Below are 22,571 nucleotides of genomic sequence, written 5' to 3' on the forward strand. Positions count from 1 at the left end.
ATACCATGAGTTTCTCTAGCTTGTCACCCTCAAGCATCCACAACCTTGGTACAAGAGGAAGCATGTTTAAGACTAAATGAGAGAGACAAGCCAGATTATTGTGAATAAAAGCAGAGCCAAAAGGCAGAACTGAACAATGTGGGACAGTGCACAAGACAATTGTGTGGTCTGTCAAGACCAACTTCCTGACTCCACAACACCCAAAGACAATGCATCAGGACAGTGTCTGCTTCAAGGCCCAATCCCAGACCACATGACACTGACAAAATGGGAGGGCAGCCAACCCCCACCCATAAACAAACCTGGTACAAAACCAGAATCCCATTGTGCACTAACAAAGCCAAAAGGTTTCTTACACAAACAACCTGGAGTCTCCCCCAAACCTAAGCTAACTAATGTACAACAAACCATAAGCTCAACCCTCGTCTTCATGCAGCTACTGACAGGGGTACTTATTCACTGAAAACCAGTGGGTCCAGAAAGTCTCTGCTGTGCAGTTACCCCCAGAAAGCCATGGATGTAGCTCTACCCACCTTCACTACCACTTCAAGAAATCCAGGTGCAAAACTTCACCATTTGACTGCACCAAAACCAAATGGGAGAAAACTCCAGGAACCAAATGGACACTTTAAACCTCAATGCACAAAGGATTAACACATACCAAATTTGAACCAAAACATAGACAAAATGTCGAGAATATTGTTATCCTCCAAAAGGAAAAAAAACTGTATTCATGTGTGATACTTCGCAGATGAATGTTACTAAGTAGGCAGACATACCAAAGCACCAAATGGCTACATGCTAACTGACAAACCCCAATTTCCACAGGAAGTAATACAAACCAAACCAAATGAACACAGGCTTACCCAAAAGGCTAAGCTTTGTCTTACCAATCTATTGTCCTGGATGAGCCCCCAATTTGTCACAACCTGGTTCAAGGGTTGACAAAGAAGGGAAGACCACACATGAGGTATAAATACAAAGAAGTTTATTATACACAACTATAAAGGAAATTAATCTAAAGAGACCCAAAATACAACAAAACCAAACAGGATGAAAACCATGGGTGGGCCGGGGGATTGGCCGACGGCCACCATCTTACATAGTGAGCCGAATCCTGCTGATGACCGAACCCCACCCATCAGGCTCCTGCAGGGTGAGCCCCGCTCAGAGAGGGTCGTCACATCATGTATCAGTAATTGAAAATAACACATGCAACTGGATGGTAGGATGTTGTCAAACACACTAGTACATAATGTTGGCTGTAAAACAGATAAACTTTTTTTTCCCCCAACATGACTTGCACATAATATTATAATAATACCCAAAAGTCAACTCATCCCATTTCTCAGAAGCAGTGTTGTATTTATAAGAACTTCTTCTTTGCCTTTTGACTTCCTCTCCAAACCTGTGAATAAAAATAAACTGTGTTTTTCGTAATACTGCAGAATAGAGATGCATGAATTTTTTTTTTTATTTAAAAAAAATATACGATCAGACAAAGTACTTTAACTAACTAACTAATTAACACTGTAGAGTTTTTATCAAATGAACAGATATATATGGAGCTAAAAAGCAAAAGAATTTAAAGTGATTCATTTTTCCAACATGATTTGCTTAACTTAAGAGATGATCCAGCTCCTGTTTAATTCCCTTGTTGCCTCGTTCCTTCAAGTAGCAATACGTGGATAGAGAAGAAATGCAGTTGTAAAATTCAGTTTGTTTATGAGACTGATAATTATCATGTCAGCCCAGGAATCACATGAGGATTATGCTACAAACAGATGGGAGTTGAACATCACACTGTTTGTCATCCAAGCATCCCGACATATTTTCTGCAAGAATCAGAAACAAAGGAGTCAGTCAGTGTTTCAGAAACTAAAACCTTAACCCGTCTAATGATGCATCACTATGTAGACAGGCAGACTTGCCCATCACCACTGCCTTAATCATTTTCATACTTTACACTCTAAAGGTTGGTGGATTTACCCTCAAAGGTTGCCTGTAAACAGTGGTGCTCGTGCTTCGCAGGCTCCTGACGACACCAGTGATGAAATAGATTGACCTTCATTTAACCACTCCAGGACCAAGACGGATTCTACGAGGCAAAATCAACTCTTGTTTGAATTCATAATAGAACACTATTTACAAAACTGTACGACATTGTGGAATGATGAATGATATACCTCTGCTGTATCATGGCCTGCGACCCATACTTGTTCATGCTCATGTCCGGCACGCTGCATCACCTCATGAATCTCTCTGGCGTGTTCAGCGTTGTACACAGATGCAAGGTTTCCCTGAAGGGACCGGCAGTTTGTCTACAGTGGAGATGAACAGAGTGGCCAATGAAAAGAACTGTCAAAATGTGACAAAGAAAACGCCGTTAACCAGGTGTGCAAGAAAATGTATTTTTTTTAAATAAGGAATTGAGCTGATTACCTCAGCCTCAGCCCAAGTCATGTTTCTTGAAATGAAGAGGAGACAGTGAGTACTGTACTTAGTCCAACCATCAGGGCAAGATGGTGGAGTCCAGCCACCAGAACCGTCCTCTTGTGAAGACAAATACAGAGGAGAGATTGATTCTCCAGTGGAGTTTCAAGAATATTAAGAAGCAGTTTATAATGCATTTTCTGTAAAAATAAAAATAAGTAAATAAATAAGATAAAACAGGTACCAACCCATTGCAATGAAGGGTGTTGTCCAACTGCCTTCATCTTCATAATATCAACCAACTGGATAATTTGACTTAGCAGTTATTGACATAGAACATTAGATCTTTTATATACATATATATGTCAATATATTCATGTCTCAAATTTTTGAAAGTCAGAGGAAATACACTGAACACTCACTGGCTGTTCTTTTTAGTCTCGTCAGAGCCATCATGGCCCACACCAGAAAATGTTTGTTAATTAACATGTTGTGTGGGGTCAGGTTGTTATGCATGTCTCAGTTAGTGAAACTCTGCTGCGTTGACCTCGCATACTTGCTTGTCTCTTTGTACGTTTTACACACTTGGTTGGCAGTTTGTTAGCTACACCTGAAATAAATACAGTCCTGCAATAAAAGCTACCTTTATGAAGTTTATAACGTTCAATTTTAGATAAAAGCAAAGTGAATATTTGATCAATGACTCCACATCAATCATTGCAGTGTGTGTTGCGTTTGCTTTAGATGTGCCTCCATCTCTTTGTATAACACTGAAGTAACTGCTTGGTGTGTAAATGAGCAACTGCCTGGTGTGGACAGGTCAGTGGTGTGTTCACCCCTTCACCACTTGTTTCTGCTGCCCCCAAGTGGTCAAAAAAGTCATTGCAGTGTACAGCTGCCATTTAAACAGAACACATTAATGTTGTCTCATCTTTTGTTGCAGAAATGCCCGTGGTGCCACCAGGTGGTGATTAGGCTGTACTGCAGGTGAACAGATCTTTGAAAACGAGGAACACCTCCCAACAGCTCCTCTTTACAAGTAGGAGGTCTTATTTCCAAAACTATGTCTTCTCAGACTTACATTTATACATATACATACATATACCCATAAAAACCAGAAACATAACACTCACAGACCAGTTTGATTCAATGCTTCACACTTTTAATTTTGTATTAGACAAGAAAGATCGATTGTTACTGCAGAGTACAGTTGTGCTAAAAGCATCCTTTCATAACACATTCAGTCTGCTCTTATTACAGGTACAAAACCTCAGAGACAATCCAGCTCCTGTTTATGTCACTTGTCGCTTCATTCCATAAGCACCATTACAGCATTAGAGAAGAAATAGAGATGTGAAATAGGATATGAGCCTTCAGGTTGTATGTGAGACTGATCGTACAGAGACAGATGAGTTTGCAAAGAGAAACACCAACACATATGAATGTTTATGGTGGATTCTGACAGGGGCTCAATGCCTCTGTGTCAGCGCAGGAATCACCAGCGTCTCTTGACGCAGATAGATGGGCGATGCTCAGAACAATCCTTATCATCCCAGCACTTTGCAGCTGTGAGCAGCAAAAACACAGGAGTCAGTCAGTGCTACACAAACCAAAACCTGAAACTGTCCAATGAGACTACTTCATCTTTAGAAACAATGGGTTTGTTCTTTATCACATTGTTGCTGCTGTGGAGAGACAGATGGCTGTCAGCACGACAAATGGTAAACTGTGGTAAACTTTAATATGTTAAAAATCATGATTATAATCATGATAAAGAATATTTCATTAAGACTGGATTACCTTCTCCCTTTTTTACTCTTTGTTATTTAAAAAACTCATTCACGTTAAGAACTGAATAGAAAAAACTTATTTTCATTTACCTCCAAAATTCATTTGCAAACAGTGCTGCCTGCCACCAGAGTTATTAGGCTCTCCTTGGCACCAGTGTGAATAGTGGAAACGGCTGCCATCACTCCAGAACCAAATCCTCTCCTAGATAACAGAATCATTGATATTGAAGTTTAAACAAGTATATTTTTTAATGAAATACCTGATAAATGTTGCATAATGATGGATAAAATACCTCTTGTGCATCAGAGCCTCCAATCCATGTTTCTTTGTAATCATGAGTGACAATAAATATCAGCCTCTGCAATTTACTGTACTCCTGTACACTGTGCACTGATGCCAGGTTTGCACCCATGGACTGACAGTTTCTCTACAGTGAGGAAGGACAGAGAGAGAGAGAGAGAGAGAGAGAGAGAGAGAGAGAGAGAGAGAGAGAGAGAGAGAGAACAGAGAGTGAGGCTGGACACCAGTTAACCGAATGTGCAAGTCAGTACAAACAGAATAACCTCAGTGATTACCTCAGCTTGAGCCCAAGTCATGGGTTTTGGAACGTAGCGGAACCTGCGACCTTTGATCTTAGACCAACCAGTGACAAACCTAATGGACCTCTTGACCAGGTGACTCTCTGCTGAGGACAAAGAAAGAACAGTTGGTAATGTTGATTTTGTATCACAGAGAGGTGACATAGATTGAAAAGACGAGGCCTTAAACTTGATCCCTGGGGAACGCTTCAGCTATTTTGGAGGTTCTGGAGAAGTTAGAAGAGAAAGGTGAAGAGGAAAACTAGAAATCAGTACACACGCTCTGGTTGTTTAACTTAATTATTAACATCACTTATTGTTAAAGTAGAACATAGAAACCTGTTCTTACAGAATGATCCTGGGTTTCACTGGATTGTTTAATCTATAAAAAACATACTCCATTCACACCATTTTACATAAATTTGTTCATACAATACAACTTTGCTTTCTGATCTGTGTGATCAGCAACATTTCACATATAATCATAATCTAAAAGAAAAGACCCACTGACCTGTTTGATTTTGACCAGGCATTTCTTCTGGGAGAGCTGGACAATTTGACATAGCAGTTATTTACTTGGTTCATCTGCATACAGACAAATACACAAAATGTATCTTTTTTTAACACAATAATCAGAACTACTTACCTTCAGCTACGGTCAGTGCCACCATGGCACAAACAAGCAGACACCCAGTCTGCATCTTTGTGGCTGGAGAAAGAGAGAAAGAGCAGCTCATAAATATCATTACTTATCTCATCATCTCCAACAGAACGAGGAACTGAGTGCAGACATGAGCCATGAGATAACGTAGGGTCACAACCTCAAAGAGAAGCTCTTGACAAACTTAAAGGTTTGTTCACATCAAAGATGTTTGGGAACTCGTGAACAGAACGAACCAGTTTCTCAGTTAATATAAATGCACATTATACATACATGTGAAATATATGTACATATACATAAAAAAAACACAAATCATTGACGAAAACTATTAAAAATTGCAACGATTTCATATAATGACTTATATGACTGGCTACCCCATACAAATATCTATATCATTTTGTATTGTAGACATTTGTTACATAAATATAAATCCACTCTAAAGCCTGTCAATACATGTTGATATTTTATACAATATGGACCAAAAGTCTTAGACCACTTTCCCAGAATGAGAAGTTACACAGGCAAAAATAAACCTTAAAAAAAACATATATAAACATAAAGATATGTTTAATATATGTACATATACAAATTTTACAATGCATATTCTTATGTCATGCAGTATGTATGTATGAATGTATATATGTGATAATAATATATCTGCTTATAGGTAACATATGTGGCTACATTGCTCTTGATGTAAGGACATACAGTGTATGTTACATGTTTCATTTCTGGATAAGAGATATCCACAGTCTTAGACTTAGAGCCTTAGACTGGACCCGAGGAACCACCAAGAGACAACAAAGTACCAGACGACCTGAGGGATGTATTGGGTAGATATAAACCATGTCAGACCAGTAGTCAGGAGTAACACCATTTACTGACCTGTGATCCAACAGAAGATTCTTCTAACAGGGGTCCTGTTACGCTGGGGCAGATGGGACCAGACGGGACCAGACATACATTCAATGACTTTCATGTATTGCCTTGTTAACAGATGGACTTTTACACTCTCTCTTACCTTTCAAATGCATAAACTCTTTTACATATGGGTATGTGAGTGTTACCATAGGGCAGTCTTGTGAAATACTGAACCCTTCCTTAGATGTAAATGTTTGATTAGAACTTCATTTTACTGTTTTCAATAGATGCTAGATGGCAGACAGGAAGTTGTAAAAGTATTTGTAAAACTATTGTAGTGTCTGGGGCTCTATAGGATGTGTAACTTTATGGGTTTGGTATGTTTAGATAGGGGCCCCAAGTCAGAGGATGCACTGGGAGATGGGTGCTTCTCTGTTTAGGAGAATGTGGCCTTTTTTGGTCCTAGGTCTAGGGGTTTTGGAAGATGACTGTCCTTGTGAATGAGGCCTTTTATGGTATGGATTACATACGTTGTCTTAGGTTCAGGAAGACAACCAACTCATATAGATGGGGAGTTAGAGCAGTTATTCAGAGGAGATTCACATTGGCTTCGACTCCTCTCTCAGGCAATCTCGAGTGCTTGATTTGATGCTGGACTTCTTTGTAATAAACCTCTTTATATACAAGCAAGACGGTGTCAGCGGAGTTTTCTTCATCATCATCACATCATCGCTGCTTAAGAAACAACACTATCTCATGTTTAGGAAAATTTATGAGAATTAATAAAACAATACACCGAACAGGGTAAAGGACAGTAAGTGTACTGCTTTAAAAAGGGAAGTATTTTTGCAAGCTCTTATTGAGTTGTCTCCTCAGTGTATTTGTAAATGAATGAAGAACTTAAATTTCGTGCTGAAACTCCTTGAGACAAATCTTACTATAAACCTTAAGTATTAAGCTGTTTAAAGGTACATCATGTATAGGTAATTAAGAATAACACATGCAACTGGATGGTAAGATGTTGTCAAACACACTAGTACATAATGTTGGCTGAAAAAAAGACAAGCTGTTTTTTTCCCCAACATGACTTGCATGTAATATTATAATTAATAATCAACCCACAAGGGAGACATTTCTGAGGAACAGTGTGGCTTTCAAGTGAGAAGTGTGCAAACGTTGCATCAGAATAATCATTGACTGATAATCTGGAGGTTTCCTTTGATGCCCAGTCTCTTATTTTCAACTAAACAATTAAGACAACTTTTATAATAACACAGCATGTATGTCCATCAGGAGTGTTTATACCTGACCTGAACGGCCACACGTGAAGGTGGAATGAAATGTTGGCTACAGAAATGGTTTGGACACACAACCCCTCGGTTTCTCACAACCTGAGTGTCACTGATGAAAATACACAAATGACACCAATATGTTAAATTTGACCTTTGAATATAATTACAATGGAACATTTGATTATCAAAGAAACTAAGCATAAATGTAGCTGTTAAAGTATTTCATGTGAAATTTTCCAATTAACATGTCACTTTACCAATAACCCTGATATGTCTTAAAATGGAAGAGAGTTTTTTTTTTCAACACTTGCAGGATTAAAAAACCTTTAACACTGACCTTTCATCTCCCCAGTCATTTCCTCAAGCACCTTGTTTTGACCAACTTAGATGAAAAGAGGAAAACTACATAAAGATTTTCATTAAAGTTGTTATTCTCATGAAAGAAAATATTAAAATTATTGCATAACAGTCATCTTCACACCTGTGCTGTATAACTTTCAGTCTCACTGAAGGTTTCCCACACTGAATCACTTCTTCTTTGCCTTTTGACTTCCTCTCCAAACCCTGTGAAAAAATAAACTTGAAAAAATGTTTTTCGTAAGACTGCAGCATAGAGATGCATGTATTTTTTAAAATTATATTATATCTATATATATATTATATCAAAAATATACCATCTGACAAAGTACTTTAACTTGAGATAAAACACTGTAAGCAGTTCATTTGTATTATCTTATACAGTTTTTATCAAATGAACAAAGGTATATGGATCTGAAAAGAAAAAGAATTTAAAGTGATTCGTTTTTCCAACATGATTTGCAGATAAAATCATCACCACTTTAAAGCTTAGGCTGAGGATAATTATACCCATATAATCAGAAGATGAAACACAGTTACAAACCACCAGCTTCTTTTAAGGCTTAAACTTTTTAATTTGCATAAGACAAGAAAGAAAAGTTCACTCAGCAGAATACAGTTGTGCTAAAATCTTTCTTTCATTAAAACTTTTTGCTCTTATTAAAAGTGCAAAACTTAAGAGATGATCCAGCTCCTGTTTGTTTCCCTTGTTGCCTCGTTCCTTAAAGTAGCAATACGTGGATAGAGAAGAAATACAGTTGTAAAATTCAGTTTGTTTATGAGACTGATAATTATCATGTCATCCCAGGAATCACATGAGGATTATGCTACAAACAGATGGGAGTTGAGCATCACACTGTTTGTCATCCAAGCATCCCGACATATTTTCTGCAAGAATCAGAAACACAGGAGTCAATCAGTGTTTCAGAAACTAAAACCTTAACCCGTCTAATGATGCATCACTATGTAGACAGGCAGACTTGCCCATCACCACTGCCTTAATCATTTTCATGCTTTACACTCTAAAGGTTGGTGGATTTACCCTCAAAGGTTGCCTGTAAACAGTGGTGCTCGTGCTTCGCAGGCTCCTGACGACACCAGTGATGAAATAGATTGACGCTCAAATAATCACTCCAGGACCAAGACGGATTCTACGAGGCAAAATCAACTCTTGTTTGAATTCATAATAGAACACTATTTACAAGACTGTCCGACATTGTGGAATGATGAATGATATACCTCTGCTGTATTATGGCCTCCAACCCATACTTGTTCATGCTCATGTCCGGCACGTTGCATCACCTCATGAATCTCTCTGGCGTGTTCAGCGTTGTACACAGATGCAAGGTTTCCCTGAAGGGCCCGGCAGTTTGTCTACAGTGGAGATGAACAGAGTGGCCAATGAAAAGAACTGTCAAAATGTGACACTGAAAGAAGACGCAATTAACCAGGTGTGCAAGTAAGAATAGCACTAAGTTGTTCGTTCTTTTTTTGTTTAAATACATACATACATACATATACTGTATATGGCACTTAGTACAAGATGAATAGAGGCTGGGGTCTACCACACCAGACAGGACCCCAGGTACACCCCTGAGACAGTTCAGCACATAACAGCAGGGTGTAAGAAGCAGGCAGGAACAGCGTACATGGAACATCATAAGTGCCTGGCATAGTGTACAGGAACATCTGCGCTGAGTATGGGCTGGAAGTCGCAAGGTCAAAATGGAAGACACCTCCTAAGGTGGGTGAGAGTGACTGAACTAAGATCCTGTAGGACTTCCAGAGAAGATGTGGAGAATAAAGGCAACAGTGGTCTCAGTGGTAATCGGAGCACTGGGGGCTGTGACCCCCAATCTGGGAGAACAGCTCCAGCAGATTCCAGATCTGAGGTCTCTGTCCAGAAGAGTGCAGGCCTAGGAACAGGTAAGATACTGCGCAGAACCCTTAAACTCCCAGGCCTCTAGTAGAGGACCTGAGCATATACAGGATTTGGACAATGAAACTGAAACGCCTGGTTTTAGACCACAATAATTCATTAGTATGGTGTAGGGCCTCCTTTTGTGGCCAATACAGCATCAATTCATCTTGGGAATGACATATACAAGTCCTGCACAGTGGCCAGAGGGATTTTGAGCCATTCTTCTTGCAGAATAGTGGCCAGGTCACTACGTGATGCTGGTGGAGGAAAACGTTTCCTGACCCGCTCCTCCAAAACACCCCAAAGTGGCTCAATAATATTTAGATCTGGTGACTGTGCAGGCCATAGGAGATGTTCAACTTCACTTTCATGTTCATCAAACCACTCTGTCACCAGTCTTGCTGTGTGTATTGGTGCATTATCATCCTGATATGTGGAAACATACTTTGCAATAAAACTGATTCTGATTCTGATTCTGATTCTGATACACGGCACCGCCTTTGGGATACAATGTTTGAACCATTGGGTGCACATGGTCCTCCAGAATGGTTCGGTAGTCCTTGGCAGTGACGTGCCCATCAGCCCAAGATTTGCGCTGCTGGCACCATTGAAACTGACGTTTGGCATTGGCACGAGTGACCAAAGGTTTGGCTATAGCAGCCCGGCCATGTATATTGACCCTGTGGAGCTCCCGACGGACAGTTTTGGTGGAAACAGGAGAGTTGAGGTGCACATTTAATTCTGCAGTGAGTTGGGCAGCTGTTGTTTTATGTTTTTTGGATACAATTCGGGTTAGCACCCGGACATCCCTTTCAGACAGCTTCCTCTTGCGTCCACAGTTACTCCTGTTGGATGTGGTTCATCCTTCTTGTTGGTATGCTGACATTACCCTGGATACCGTGGCTTTTGATACATCACAAAGACTTGCTGTCTTGGTCACAGATGCGCCAGCAAGACATGCACCAACAATTTGTCCTCTTTTGAACTCTGATATGTCACCCATAATGTTGTGTGCATTGCAATATTTTGAGCAAAACTGTGCTATTACTCTGCTAATTGAACCTTCACACTCTGCTCTTACTGGTGCAATGTGCAATCAATGAAGATTGGTCACCAGGCTGGTCAAATTTAGCAATGAAACCTCCAACACTAAATTGGCAGGTGTTTCAGTTTCATTGTCCAACCTCTGTATATCTTAATATAGAATCGAGCTGGTTACCTCAGCCTCATCCCAAGTCATGTGGCTTGAAATGAAGAGGAGACAGCGAGTACTGTACATAGTCCAACCATCAGGGCAAGAAAATGGAGCCCAGCCACCGTAATAATTGTGGTCTTCTGAAGACAAATACAGAAGAGAGATTCAATATATGTAGATGCAGTTTTTCAGTGCATATGCAGGAGAACATTTTGTTAGTATAATGAATTTTTGTAAAAACAAATACTATATATATATATATATATATATATACCAACCTGATGGATTGAATGGCATTCCCCAACTATCTCCATTGTTATGAAATAGATTAAACGGACGAGCTGGATGAAATTTAACACAGCAGTTATTGACATAGAACTTATGCCCTTTTTATTTATTTACTCTTTGTTATTAATACCAATATATTCATGTCTCAAATGGAGATCATCATTGGAAATCAGAAGACACCGAACACTCACTTGGTGGAATAGTTACCATTGACTCATGTTCAGCTGGATCTTGTGGTAGAGCTGGATGGAAACAGTTTAGTATTACTGAAAGCATATTTTCAGAAAGTGTCGCAATTTACCAATCTTCACCCTATAAGTACAAAATGGTAAAAAAAAAAAAAAAAATACATAATATATATGCTTAAAAAATTGTAAATACTTACCGGCCGCTCGAGTCAGAGCCATCATGGCACACATGAACAAAGAGAAAGTCAGCATCTTCATGGTTGGTGGTGCAGATGTTTAAGACGATGACAACCTTTCATAGAGACATAAAGACAGTCATACTTCTGCAGGGAGCAGCCAACTTCTACTGATAACCAGTCCTTTAAATGAAGGAAAGAAGACGATGGGTAAGTTTGTAGCGAACCTGCTGCAGGATTAGCTTCAGTCGGCTTCAGTCTTCCTGTGTAGAGGTGATAAAGACACATGAGGAATGAAGACCAGCTCCTAAATACTCTGACAAACAGGTACAAAACCAGGAACAGAGGCCACAGTGAAAACACACAGACAGAAAGTCAAACAATGAATGATTTCCAAATATTAAAAGGCAGATCCGGGTTGAAGGTTTCATGTTGAGTGAAATAACTCATTACTTCACTCATATTTATCTAAGGATGATGTTGGCCCAACAACGCTAGTTTATCCAGTTTCACATCAGCTACTGCCCAAAGCCAGTAGTCAAGCAGTCAAAGTAAACTCTGATGATCGCTGAAGGAAAACATTACTCACTACTTTAAAAGTAAATAAGAACTACATTTCTGTAGAAGTGTGAGACAGAACACCACACCCAATGGTGGATTTAGATACGGCAGGGATTAGTTTGACCACAGTTCTCCCCCATGGAGGGGGGAGCAGGGGAATCTATCAAGTTGCACACCTCTATCTCCGTAGAGTATCAGTACTAACCATGTGATTGCAGATTTCATATTATGATGTAACCGATGGCTTTGCATGAAGGTCAGACTTTAGATGGCGGGTGTGCAATTTAAAATGTGTGTGTCTTATTTGAAGTGTTGTATATACCTTTCTATTCTTGTTACTTTATTTTGGTACTCAATATTTTGGTATTTTGGTTTCACACACTTAGTTGAAAGAAGCTTCACTAACCAAGATTTTATGGATCAAATGTCCAGTGGATCTCTTGTATGAAGGGAGTAGGTTTGGGTTTATCTGTGGTAGGGACATTTTTTGAAGAAGACCACTTGTTCTCTGTCCTTTTTTTCTCGTTCATACGCACACATGTAAACACACATACACACATTAAAGAGCCTGAGAGTTTGAATTGAACATATGTTTGCTGATATAACTGAAACTGTTCTTGTTTCGTGATTTTATTTCTTCGATTTTAAACAGAAAGTTTGTGTTGTTTTTTGTTGTTTTTTTTCATTATTGTGTGATAGATTTTCAAGAAAATGTTACAAAACACAAAGAGTATAAAAGCCTGTAGGTGGTGTGATACTGTGTGTGCGCCAACTCTCTGCTGTGACCATGTTCAGATCTCAACTGAGATTCTGCAGCTCTGTCAGTGATGCTCCAAATGATGTTTAAATTATATCAAAATCCTGGTATTATTTTCATGACCTGATCCAGCAGGACAGCTGGTCAACAATGCATTCTGCAGTTTGAAGTCAACGGTTGCCAGATCATAGTCGAGCATCCCCCATATCCCACTGTTTCAGTCTATATCATAACAAACAACATTTTGCAGACAACACACAAACCTGGCAACTACTAGTTTCTGCATAGATCTTACACAGATGGCGAAGAGATGGGTGAAAATATCAATAGGGACAATTCAGCAACACATTAACATTGGTAGGGACATGTCTCTGTCATACCATACCCAAATCTACCACCATGGAAAATATGTTTAACACCATCATCTAACAACAAAATCTGCTGTTTGATGTGATGCAGGAAAGTTAAAGAGTTAACAAAGACTCTGAGACCAGCTTGTTTCATTGCTCCAGCTATTTTAATGAGGTTGTGCTCAAAGCGTTTGTTCTACAACACATTCAGTCTCCTCTCACTGAAGAGGGAGTCCAGCTCCTGTTTACTTGTCACTTCATCCCGTTAACAGCGTTACAGCAGAGAATTAAACATGTGATTACATGAGGCTGGTGACACCTGAAGACAGTGTCAGCATCCACACTGTCACACGTCCACCAGTGTGGGGTGGTGTCAGCTTTTTTACAGCTTGGTGGCACAGACTGACGGGAGTCTATGTGAACACACTATGTCATTCCAGCAGTTGTTATCTGTGAACAGAAGAAACACAGGAGTCAGTTAAAACCACAAAAAACAGGACCTAACACAGTCAACAAAGACTTAACATTTCAATACATCAACACAAGGAAGGTCAGTGACATTAAAGGACTGTAGTCCCAGTACAGTGGAGTAGGCCACATATGAACTTGGTTATAGAGATTTGAGAGAAATAGAAATCAATTCATGGAGACATGTTGTAAAACTAATTTAAACATCCAAAATGCTTATTTGTGTAATTCTCATTTATACCACTCAGTCACCAGAACAGATAGTGTGTTGTGATTTACCTCCAATGTTCATCTGTAAACAATGCTCATTGTTCAATCCATTGTTTGGTTCCCCTGAACACCAGGATGTAAATGTGAAAGCTGTGCCGTCACTCCAGAGCCAAGCACTCTCCTAGAGGACAAGAGAGGACAGAACCGGTGTGTTAATAAGTGTAGTTCTCTCTGTAACACCAGAGCTTTAGTGATAAATTACCTGTTGACAGTCAGAGCCTCCAATCCAAGCTATCGTATCATCCTGAGCACTTGACCGTACAACCCACTGAATGTGTTGATACTCGTCAAAACTGTGGACCGATGCAAGGTTTCCGTTCATGGCCTGACAGTTTTTCTACAGTGGAGATGCAGAGACAGATGTGAAGCTGGACTCTGACACACCACCTCCTCCACCAACAGGAGGATGGAGGCTTGGGTCTGCTTGAAGTGAACATTTGTAAAAGAGGTAATGATGAAGAAAAGGTGATGTTATTCAGTGTTTAAATTGACTGTGGTGGTTTAATCAGGAGATTTTGTCTTTGGTTACATTTGATTTTTTGCCAAACATTTCTAAAGCAAATATGTGTTTTCACTTCTAAATTTTAAAACACAAAGTACAGATGCAACATTTTTGGCTTTCCTTGGTTTCTTGGTATAAGTTAAATGATTTTCACAATTTCAGATGCACAAATTAATTTGTAAATTTTCACAAACTTTGGTAGAAATCATTGCACGACCTGTCCTAATCTTTACAGTATCCTTGAATTTCACATGAATGGTATTTTGAATGCACTAAGCAGTTCCAAGCAAATGCCAATGAAAGGTGCAAGTGAAGACCGCAGAACAAACTTGGTGAAGAAGAATCCACAACATCCTGTTTACCTCAGCATCAACCCAACTCAAGCCTCGTGGAATGTAGTGGAAACAGAGACCATTGAATTTCTTGGAGTCATCCGGACAAGACGTTGCAGGACCAAATGACTTCAGGGTAACATTTGCTAAAGAGGTGGTGCTGTTGTCTAAAAAAGACAAAGAGAGAACTGTGGGTAATGTAATAATACTGTAGAGAAGAGTTGCTGCCCCTTCTAAAGAGGTCAGTTGAAGTGGTTCATGCATGTAATTAGGATGCCTTAGGGGTGCCTTCCATTGGGAGTTTTCCAGGCATGTCCAACTGGTAGGAGGCCCTGGAACAGAAACAGAACATGCTGGGGAGCATATACACTCACCGGCCACTTCATTAGGTACACCTTGCTAGTACCAGTTCGGACTCCCTTTTGCTTTCAGAACTGCCTTAATTCTTTGTGGCATAGATTCAACAAGGTGCTGAAAACATTCGCATGATAGCATCACACAGTTGCTGCAGATTTGTTGCACATCCATGATGTGAATCTCCCATTCTACAGCATCCCAAAGGTTCTCTATTGGATTGAGATCTGGTGACTGTGGAGGCCATTTGAGTACAGTGAACTCACTGTGATCACTGTGGTCATAAAGGGATGGACATGGTCAGCAACAATACTCAGGTGGGCTGTGGCATTTAAACAACACTCAGTTGGTACTAAATATCCCCCACACCATTACACCACCACCACCAGCCTGAACTGTTGATACAAGGCAGGATGGATCCATGTTTTCATGATGTTGATGCCAAATTCTGACCCTACTATCCAAATGTCGCAGCAGAAATTGAGACTCATCAGACCATGTGATGTTTCTCCAATCTTCTATTGTCCACTTTTGGTGAGTCTGTGCAAATTATGGCCTCAGTTTCCTGTTCTTAGCTGGCAGGAGGGGCACCCGGTGTGGTCTTCTGCTGCTGTAGCCCATCTGCTTCAAGGTTTGACGTGTTGTGCGTTCAGAGACTCTTGTCTGTATGCCTCTGTTGTGACGAGTGGTAATTTGAGTTACTGTTGCCTTCCTATCAGCTTGAAGCAGTCTGACCATTCCCCTCTGACCTCTGGCATCAACAAGGCATTTTCACCCAGAGAACTGCTGCTCACTGGATATTTTCTCTTTCTCAGACCATTCTCTGAGAACACTAGAGATGGTTGAGTGGGAAAATCCCAGTAGATCAGCAGTTTGTGAAATACTCAGATCAGCCCATCTGGCACCAACAACCATACTACGTTCAAAGTCACTTAAATCACATTTCCTCCCTGATCCTGGGTTTGAACTACTGCAGGTCGTCTTGACCATATCTACATGCCTAAATGCACTGAATTGCTGCCATGTGATTGGCTGATTAGATATTTGCATTAACAAACAGTTTAACAGGTGTAATTAATGAAGTAGCCAGTGAGTGTTTATTTCATCTGGTCAGAGAATGCCTCAGGGTCCACCCAGGAGGTACTGAAAAACGTTGCTGGGAAGATGATGCCTTGGATGAACTACCCAATCTCCTCAGCTACAGGTAAGTGGTAGAATTTAATAGCTGAATGCATGGATAGATAATAAAATTGTGTTTCAATTTAAAAGCTAATAATGGAGCATTTGTGGTGTCTGAGGGCTGCGAGTCACCATGACAAAGTTTTCTCTCCACAATAATCTGTTAGCTTGGCTCTGGTCACATTAGCCTCTGCATAAAATGTTTAACCGTTCAGTTGAGGGAGGTGAGAACAACTGATATTCGTTTTCTCTGTGACTTCAGTCACATGTTTAACCACATTTTGTCTATACATGTGCCTATGCTTTTAATGCTTTTACGAAACTTGATAACCAATACTCACCATCAGCTCTGGCCAGAGTCATGATGGCACAAACAAGTAGAAACGAAGTCAGGATCCTCATGATGATGGAGTTGTCGCAGATGTTGAAAATGATGATTTAGTTCTAAAAACAGGACAGACAGACAAGCAACTAATAATCCTGAAGGGAGATGAAGAGAGCAGAGTAGTTGTAGTGACCAGCAAAGAGGTGAGAATCGTAACAAACCTGCTGAAGAATGATCTTCTCTTCTTCTTTCTCAGTTTCCGCCTGTGGTCGTCCTGTGCAAAGCTGCTGAACAAGAGGAAAGACCACTTCTTATATTCACAAACTTATCTCGATAAAAGGTATCACATTGTCCTTATCTGTTTGTACCCTCAAGTTTATCAGTTTGAAAGTTGGTCAACAAATCAAAGGGCACCACATCCCACACTATTTTCTTTCTTGAAAGTAAACATTTCAGTGGATGGAAGATGTTAGACCCGAACTGCATGATGAAAAGGTCCTTTTCACACAAAAAAAGTAAGAACTGCTTTGGTCCTTAAGGTCACGTAAGCAGCCAGTGCTATATATCCAAGGGCAGAAGCATCCAAATATACCATGTCTATGAACAACAATGGACAATTCATTGCTTTTTTTTATTTTTTGGTGACTCACTTATTAAATTTCAGTTGAGTTTAATGCCCATGCTACCTGTGTTCGGCTTTTGTAATAATTAAAGGTAGCATGCTACGTATCCTCAACCTTATCTTCAATTTCTCAGTAGCTACATAATGAGCCCTGCCTGTTCTGTAATGTGACAATAGCAAAAACCACAGTCTGCAGCAGGCTTCGTTTGACCATAGCACAGCTCAGCTGACAAAAGCTATGATCACGCCAGCATTGAAAATGAGGAAATCACTTCCTTTCAGTGGAATTACGCTGATCAGTGGAATTGCTCGTAGCTACAGTCGTTCACTACCTAAACTGTTTCTGATAAGTTCATCAGTAACCTTTGTTTTATTTACAAAGTGAGTCCTATAATGTGAACTGAAGATTTTAACAATTCTGACCAAAACAACTAACCTGATCTCACAGAAATATGTGAAATCATGATGACCTCTTAAACACTGTGTATGTGGTGGTGGCATGGAATCTATTATATAACATGCCACCGTAAAGTGTTACACTCCTCTGGCACATTTGAAGGTGGTATACAAATAAAGTTATTATTACTAGAAGTACTGAAAAATGTAATATAATAAATAAATCAAAACTAAATTGTCCCTCTGTCTTTCATACTTCGGCTGGTATGATTGTGAAACAGGTATTAAACTGCAATCTATCACTCATTATTACTCTATTACTCTTAAAAAAAAGTTTTAATTTAACCCTTCATGAACCATGCTCAGAGCAAAACGTCATTAAGATATTTAACTTTATTTCTGTGACCATCAGATTGTATTATTTTTCAGAATCTTATACAGGTGTGCTTACAGATTTACAGATTGTCTGTAACTTCCCTCATCTTTTGAAGAGTTTGGCCCAGTTGTTCTTCATTTTATATGCATTAGGAGACATATAACTACCAACTGAATACCTCTCCCCTTATCCATCCCTCTCCAAGTGTGTAGGAGAACCTATGGTGGTCTCACAAAAGCAAAAGGCCCTGTCTAGAGCTAGTGTTGGTTTGTCTGTTCTGGGCTACTGTAGAAACATGGTGGTGCCACATGGAAGAAAAGGACCTGCTCTCTATGAATATGTGAAGGGCTCAGTCATAGTTATAAGACAATTAATAGTGAAGCATCAATTTGTCAGCAGCAGCTTGTTTGAACAACTTTAACTACAGTTTTATTTACAAGGACACCAGAAAAATCTGAGGTTGTCCGATGACTAAAGAAAGTTTTTTCTACTTTTCCTGTAATCTTAGATTTTTGATGAGATATTGAATCATTTGAATATTTATTTAACTAAAAACCATCTTGAAAGTATAGAGGGAGAAATGACTATTGGATCTGTTAACAACTCATACATCCGGAGTGTGACCCTGATTAATCACTGCTTTTTGTAAGATGTCAGAAGGCATACAGGCTGAAAACAACTGGTTTAATCTTTAGCAATGTGTAAAATCTTCATCTTAAAGGTAACTAGTACCTCAAGCTGTAATGCAGTGGAGGAGGAAGTACAATATTTCCCTCTGAAATTCTGTGGACCGGGAGCATAAAGTAGTATAAAATGGAAATACTCAAGTAAAGAACAAGTACCTCAAAACTGTACATAAATACAGTACTTGAGTAAATGTACTTAGTTACTTTCTACCAGTGTTCATACTACAACAGAAGAGGATAAATAAGAGTGGATGGAGCAGCACAGCTGTGTAAAGTTCATCAGTTTAAAAGTCCACTCAGGTGTACACAGCTGAGTAAAAGCCAGCTGTGTACACATAAGACATAAGACCAAAAACAAAATGTCCTAATTAGAGCTGCCATGTAACCACAGTCAGCCTTTCAGTACCTCTTCAACAAATATTTACTTCAAGCCCCAAATCTGCAGGAGATGACTTTGTGTACATCATCAGAGGTCAGAGACTCAGAGTGCAGCATCACATCTGCCTCTTCATCTCTGCTCAAAGGACACCTAGAGTCAGTCATCTGTGTAGACAGATGGTGTTTCATTCTGGTGTTCACCTGATGTCCCAGTGGTGTAAAAAATGACAAGGTGTACATAGTTATCAGAATCATGGCTGTTCAAATCTGAAAGGGCTGCTCCACCTATTTTACACCTAAATTTTAGTTGACTTGTCACAACCAGCAGCCTTCACTCAGTCTGTGAAATAGTTGTATAACGTCTTCTGTGGTTCTGGAGGAGCTTTGCAAAGTTTTAAAAACAAAAACTCCACCACAATGAGACCCTGTGAGACTTTCTTCTTTTAGCTATAATGCTAACATCATTGTTACGTATGCTCACAAAGACAATGCTAACATTGTGATGCTTAGCAGGTCTGATGTTTACCATGTACACACCATGGTAACTTTGCATTTTAGCATGCTAACATTTGCGCATTAGCGCTAAACAAAAAGTACATCTGAGGCTGCGAAAACACTTATGATGTTATGTTTGGCCCTGCATTTGTAGATATGTTGGTGTCACCTTCAATGGGCAAAGAAAGTAACATTACTTAGTACTACTACTAAGCCATAAATGTTCAAGTATTATCTTAATGTATCAGATTTTTATACTGTTGGTTTCATCTCTTACAATTGATCATATTTTATACATAGAGCATCTAAATCTCCTTAGTTATATTAAATATAATTGTCAAGACAAATGTGGTGGAGTAAAAAGTTCAGTATTTACCTCTGAGAGTAAAAATATAAAGAAGCAGATAATAGAACAATATCACAAAATGGTCTTTCAGTACAGCAATTAAGTAAAAGCGCTTCAGTTCCACTGCTGGACATTAATACTGACTGTAATATGTCTGTGATTCTTTAGTTTAACCTCCTAGGGCTTAGCGGTCACATGCGTGGACAGCACTTTTTAGCTCTTATGTCCACAGTCATGTTCACTGCTGAACTCGGGCTGTTATGGACACGTACGTGGGCACTTACACTGCCATCTGGTGGTGTCAGAAGAGTCTAACATAGTACGGTAAAAATTCAAGATGGCAGCAAACACAAGGGAAGATTCAAGTGGCAGCTCCAGACACAAACATCGACCAGGTAGGGAGTCCTGTCATATTTTATGGCTTATTCTGATTTAGATATTTATAGAAGTGTTGGACATTTGCCATGATAAGCAAATTTGTAAAAAAAACGTGTAAAAAATAAGAACTTAGTATGTCGCTAAACATGAAGTGCACGTATGTGGACTTATGGACTGATGCTCCTCGAAACCGCTAATATGCTAGCAAACATGCACACATGTAAAATAAGAAAAAAACTCTCTCTGGTGCAGCTAAAAAGCTGTACATTGTCCCAATCTAATAAATAACAATTAAATTACTAAATACATACATACATACATACATAGATTAGTTGGGTTAAAAATGTTAGTAAAAATGTAATATGCTAGTAAAAATGTGCACATGTAAGTTAGCTTTCAGCTGCAGCTAAAAGCACATTGTACCATTGAAATAATGCACAAATAAATAATGTATAACTACATGAATGACATTGATTTGTATTTGATTTTGTCATGTTTCTATTTCCAGAGCGTTTTTCTGTGCAAAAAGCATTGCAGCTTCTTGGGTTAATTGATGGAGACAACTTAAATTTGGACTTGTCTGACAACAATGATCCCATCCTGGATGAAAATAACCAACCATCACCGCAGGAGCAAAGCAGCAGTGAGGATGAGGATGACATTAGTGATGATGACGACCCCATTCCTGAGCCCACTAAGCACAGCAGAGGACATAAACGTCACCGTAGTGCAGATAATGGTTAGCCAAGACCCAGTAGATATTTGTTTATTTTATGGAGTTAGGGCCTCAGGACTACATGAAGGATTGGAAGCAAAATGCTTATTTACAACACTTGTTGACAGGTTCATTGACAGGGACAGAGAGTACAGGTACAGGTACAGGTTCATCCTGCACTCTCAGACGTCAAACAGGCTGCACTGGTAGAACCCGAGCGCGTTGTGTGACCTGCAAAGTGTTCTTGTGCTAATCACACAAAGAGATGTGTGATTAGTCACATTCCTCCTCCAACTCCTCTTCTCAGACTCTGTGAAGGTCAATCAATCAGGTGACCCCTGGGCCTCCGTAAGCAGGCTGGGCCTCGGGGATCACACCCTTTCACATATCCTTTTTTTTCTTTACATTGCCATTACAAAATTTCACATGAGCCATACTGTAACTGTGCCTGTCAAAAAGGGGCAAAAATGTTTATTTATTTTGTTTTTTCACTATGATGTGTTTTCATTTTGTTTTGTTTTTTTCACTATGATGTTCAACACACATTAGTAGCCTGATGCAACAGTGACAATTTACAAATTATTTGAATGTTACAGGCATACAATGTCATTCTGCAACTGTTTGCAGCTTTTGAAATGATCCATACGGTAGTTTTAACTGTCCAGAAGGGGAAAAAATGCAATGTTTCCATGTTGTTTTTACTCTCTGATATTCAAAACATGTTCAAAAATGTGTGTGTGTGTATGTGTTATTAATACATGCAAAAGCAGTCAGGAAAAAAACAGCTGTGTTCAAGGTGGAAATAAAGAGTTTTTCACTCTTTTACACAAAGGTGAATTTATTGTGTATTTTGGAAATTCGGAACAAGAATCCACATATGTGGACATCTTTTTTCTCTAAAAGTACATCATATCAAAAGATGATGCTTCATTTTTATTCTAATTAGGTTCCAATAAGCCCAAATAGCAAAGAGAAATAAAAAATGCATATAAAAAAATAGCTTGGGCCTTATTTTGACAGGAACCTTTCATGAGCACAGACACCCAGCAGGGGGCTCTCTCACCAAACAAAACCATTAACAGTCATTAACTCTAATATTGAAGAGGGGGCCAAACAGATCAGCAATGACCTGAAACTCACAATCAAATCCCATAAAGAAGCTGCAGAATCAGGTGATGATTCTCTTCCATATTGTTTTCACATCGTCATTCGATTAATTGTTATTGTAAAAGCATCAAATATGGCTGCTTGAAATGAGCAGTTGGCTCATTAGCGCTTACCTGACACCTTACTGCCTGCTGAATTCTGCTCACAGTTAACAAACGGGTCAGATGACACAG

The 22,571-nt window shown here is 39.4% G+C and overlaps 3 protein-coding genes across 5 annotated transcripts; all 3 read right to left on the bottom strand.

The window, feature by feature from the left end:
- Positions 1-3,573: 3,573 nt before the first annotated feature.
- LOC139607062 (ladderlectin-like) lies at positions 3,574-5,572 on the bottom strand. 2 transcript variants are annotated; one of them, XM_071459672.1, is made up of 6 exons: positions 5,449-5,572; positions 5,314-5,349; positions 4,800-4,906; positions 4,517-4,651; positions 4,314-4,425; positions 3,574-3,999 (listed from the first exon to the last, which is right to left on the bottom strand). In XM_071459672.1, exons 1-6 carry the CDS (start codon positions 5,546-5,548, stop codon positions 3,929-3,931), a joined length of 561 nt encoding a protein of 186 aa, XP_071315773.1. In that variant the 5' UTR covers positions 5,549-5,572; the 3' UTR covers positions 3,574-3,928. The 2 variants fall into 2 exon arrangements, with proteins under 2 accessions (XP_071315773.1, XP_071315772.1); XM_071459671.1 differs by having other exon boundaries at positions 4,800-4,909; positions 5,449-5,562.
- Positions 5,573-8,524: 2,952 nt separating this feature from the next.
- Positions 8,525-12,150, bottom strand: LOC139607060 (type-2 ice-structuring protein-like). Of its 2 annotated transcripts, XM_071459669.1 has the most exons (8): positions 11,969-12,143; positions 11,763-11,857; positions 11,569-11,619; positions 11,368-11,430; positions 11,114-11,229; positions 9,213-9,347; positions 9,016-9,124; positions 8,525-8,861 (listed from the first exon to the last, which is right to left on the bottom strand). In XM_071459669.1, the coding sequence occupies exons 2-8, from the start codon at positions 11,821-11,823 to the stop codon at positions 8,785-8,787; spliced, it is 612 nt and encodes a 203-aa protein (XP_071315770.1). In that variant the 5' UTR covers positions 11,824-11,857; positions 11,969-12,143; the 3' UTR covers positions 8,525-8,784. The 2 variants fall into 2 exon arrangements, with proteins under 2 accessions (XP_071315770.1, XP_071315771.1); XM_071459670.1 differs by lacking the exon at positions 11,368-11,430 and having other exon boundaries at positions 11,969-12,150.
- Positions 12,151-13,565: 1,415 nt separating this feature from the next.
- LOC139607065 (type-2 ice-structuring protein-like) lies at positions 13,566-17,198 on the bottom strand. Its single transcript, XM_071459677.1, has 6 exons — positions 17,061-17,198; positions 16,856-16,958; positions 15,012-15,148; positions 14,350-14,484; positions 14,157-14,268; positions 13,566-13,859 (listed from the first exon to the last, which is right to left on the bottom strand). Exons 2-6 carry the CDS (start codon positions 16,914-16,916, stop codon positions 13,792-13,794), a joined length of 513 nt encoding a protein of 170 aa, XP_071315778.1. The 5' UTR covers positions 16,917-16,958; positions 17,061-17,198; the 3' UTR covers positions 13,566-13,791.
- Between the last annotated feature and the right edge of the window lie 5,373 nt (positions 17,199-22,571).

This window comes from Trachinotus anak, unplaced genomic scaffold, assembly GCF_046630095.1.
Source record: "Trachinotus anak isolate AG129_WGS33_773 ecotype Australia unplaced genomic scaffold, CSIRO_AGI_Tana_v1 ptg000023l, whole genome shotgun sequence".
NCBI lineage: Eukaryota > Metazoa > Chordata > Actinopteri > Carangiformes > Carangidae > Trachinotus > Trachinotus anak.

Bases quoted from the DNA above. Each gene is read 5' to 3' on its own strand.
- LOC139607062 (XM_071459671.1), bottom strand. From the start codon at position 5,548: ATGATATTTATGAGCTGCTCTTTCTCTCTTTCTCCAGCCACAAAGATG. The intron at 5,350-5,448 runs GTAAGTAGTTCT...CAAATTGTCCAG, and splicing joins GGCACTGACCGTAGCTGAAG to CTCTCCCAGAAGAAATGCCT. The intron at 4,426-4,516 runs GTATTTTATCCA...TCTGTTATCTAG, and splicing joins GAGGCTCTGATGCACAAGAG to GAGAGGATTTGGTTCTGGAG.
- LOC139607065 (XM_071459677.1), bottom strand. From the start codon at position 16,916: ATGAGGATCCTGACTTCGTTTCTACTTGTTTGTGCCATCATGACTCTG. The intron at 14,485-15,011 runs GTAAACAGGATG...TCTCCACTGTAG, and splicing joins TGAGTTGGGTTGATGCTGAG to AAAAACTGTCAGGCCATGAA. The intron at 14,269-14,349 runs GTAATTTATCAC...CTTGTCCTCTAG, and splicing joins GAGGCTCTGACTGTCAACAG to GAGAGTGCTTGGCTCTGGAG.
- LOC139607060 (XM_071459669.1), bottom strand. From the start codon at position 11,823: ATGAAGATGCTGACTTTCTCTTTGTTCATGTGTGCCATGATGGCTCTG. The intron at 11,620-11,762 runs GTAAGTATTTAC...GTTTCCATCCAG, and splicing joins GGCTCTGACTCGAGCGGCCG to CTCTACCACAAGATCCAGCT. The intron at 8,862-9,015 runs GTAAATCCACCA...TGATTCTTGCAG, and splicing joins TTTACAGGCAACCTTTGAGG to AAAATATGTCGGGATGCTTG.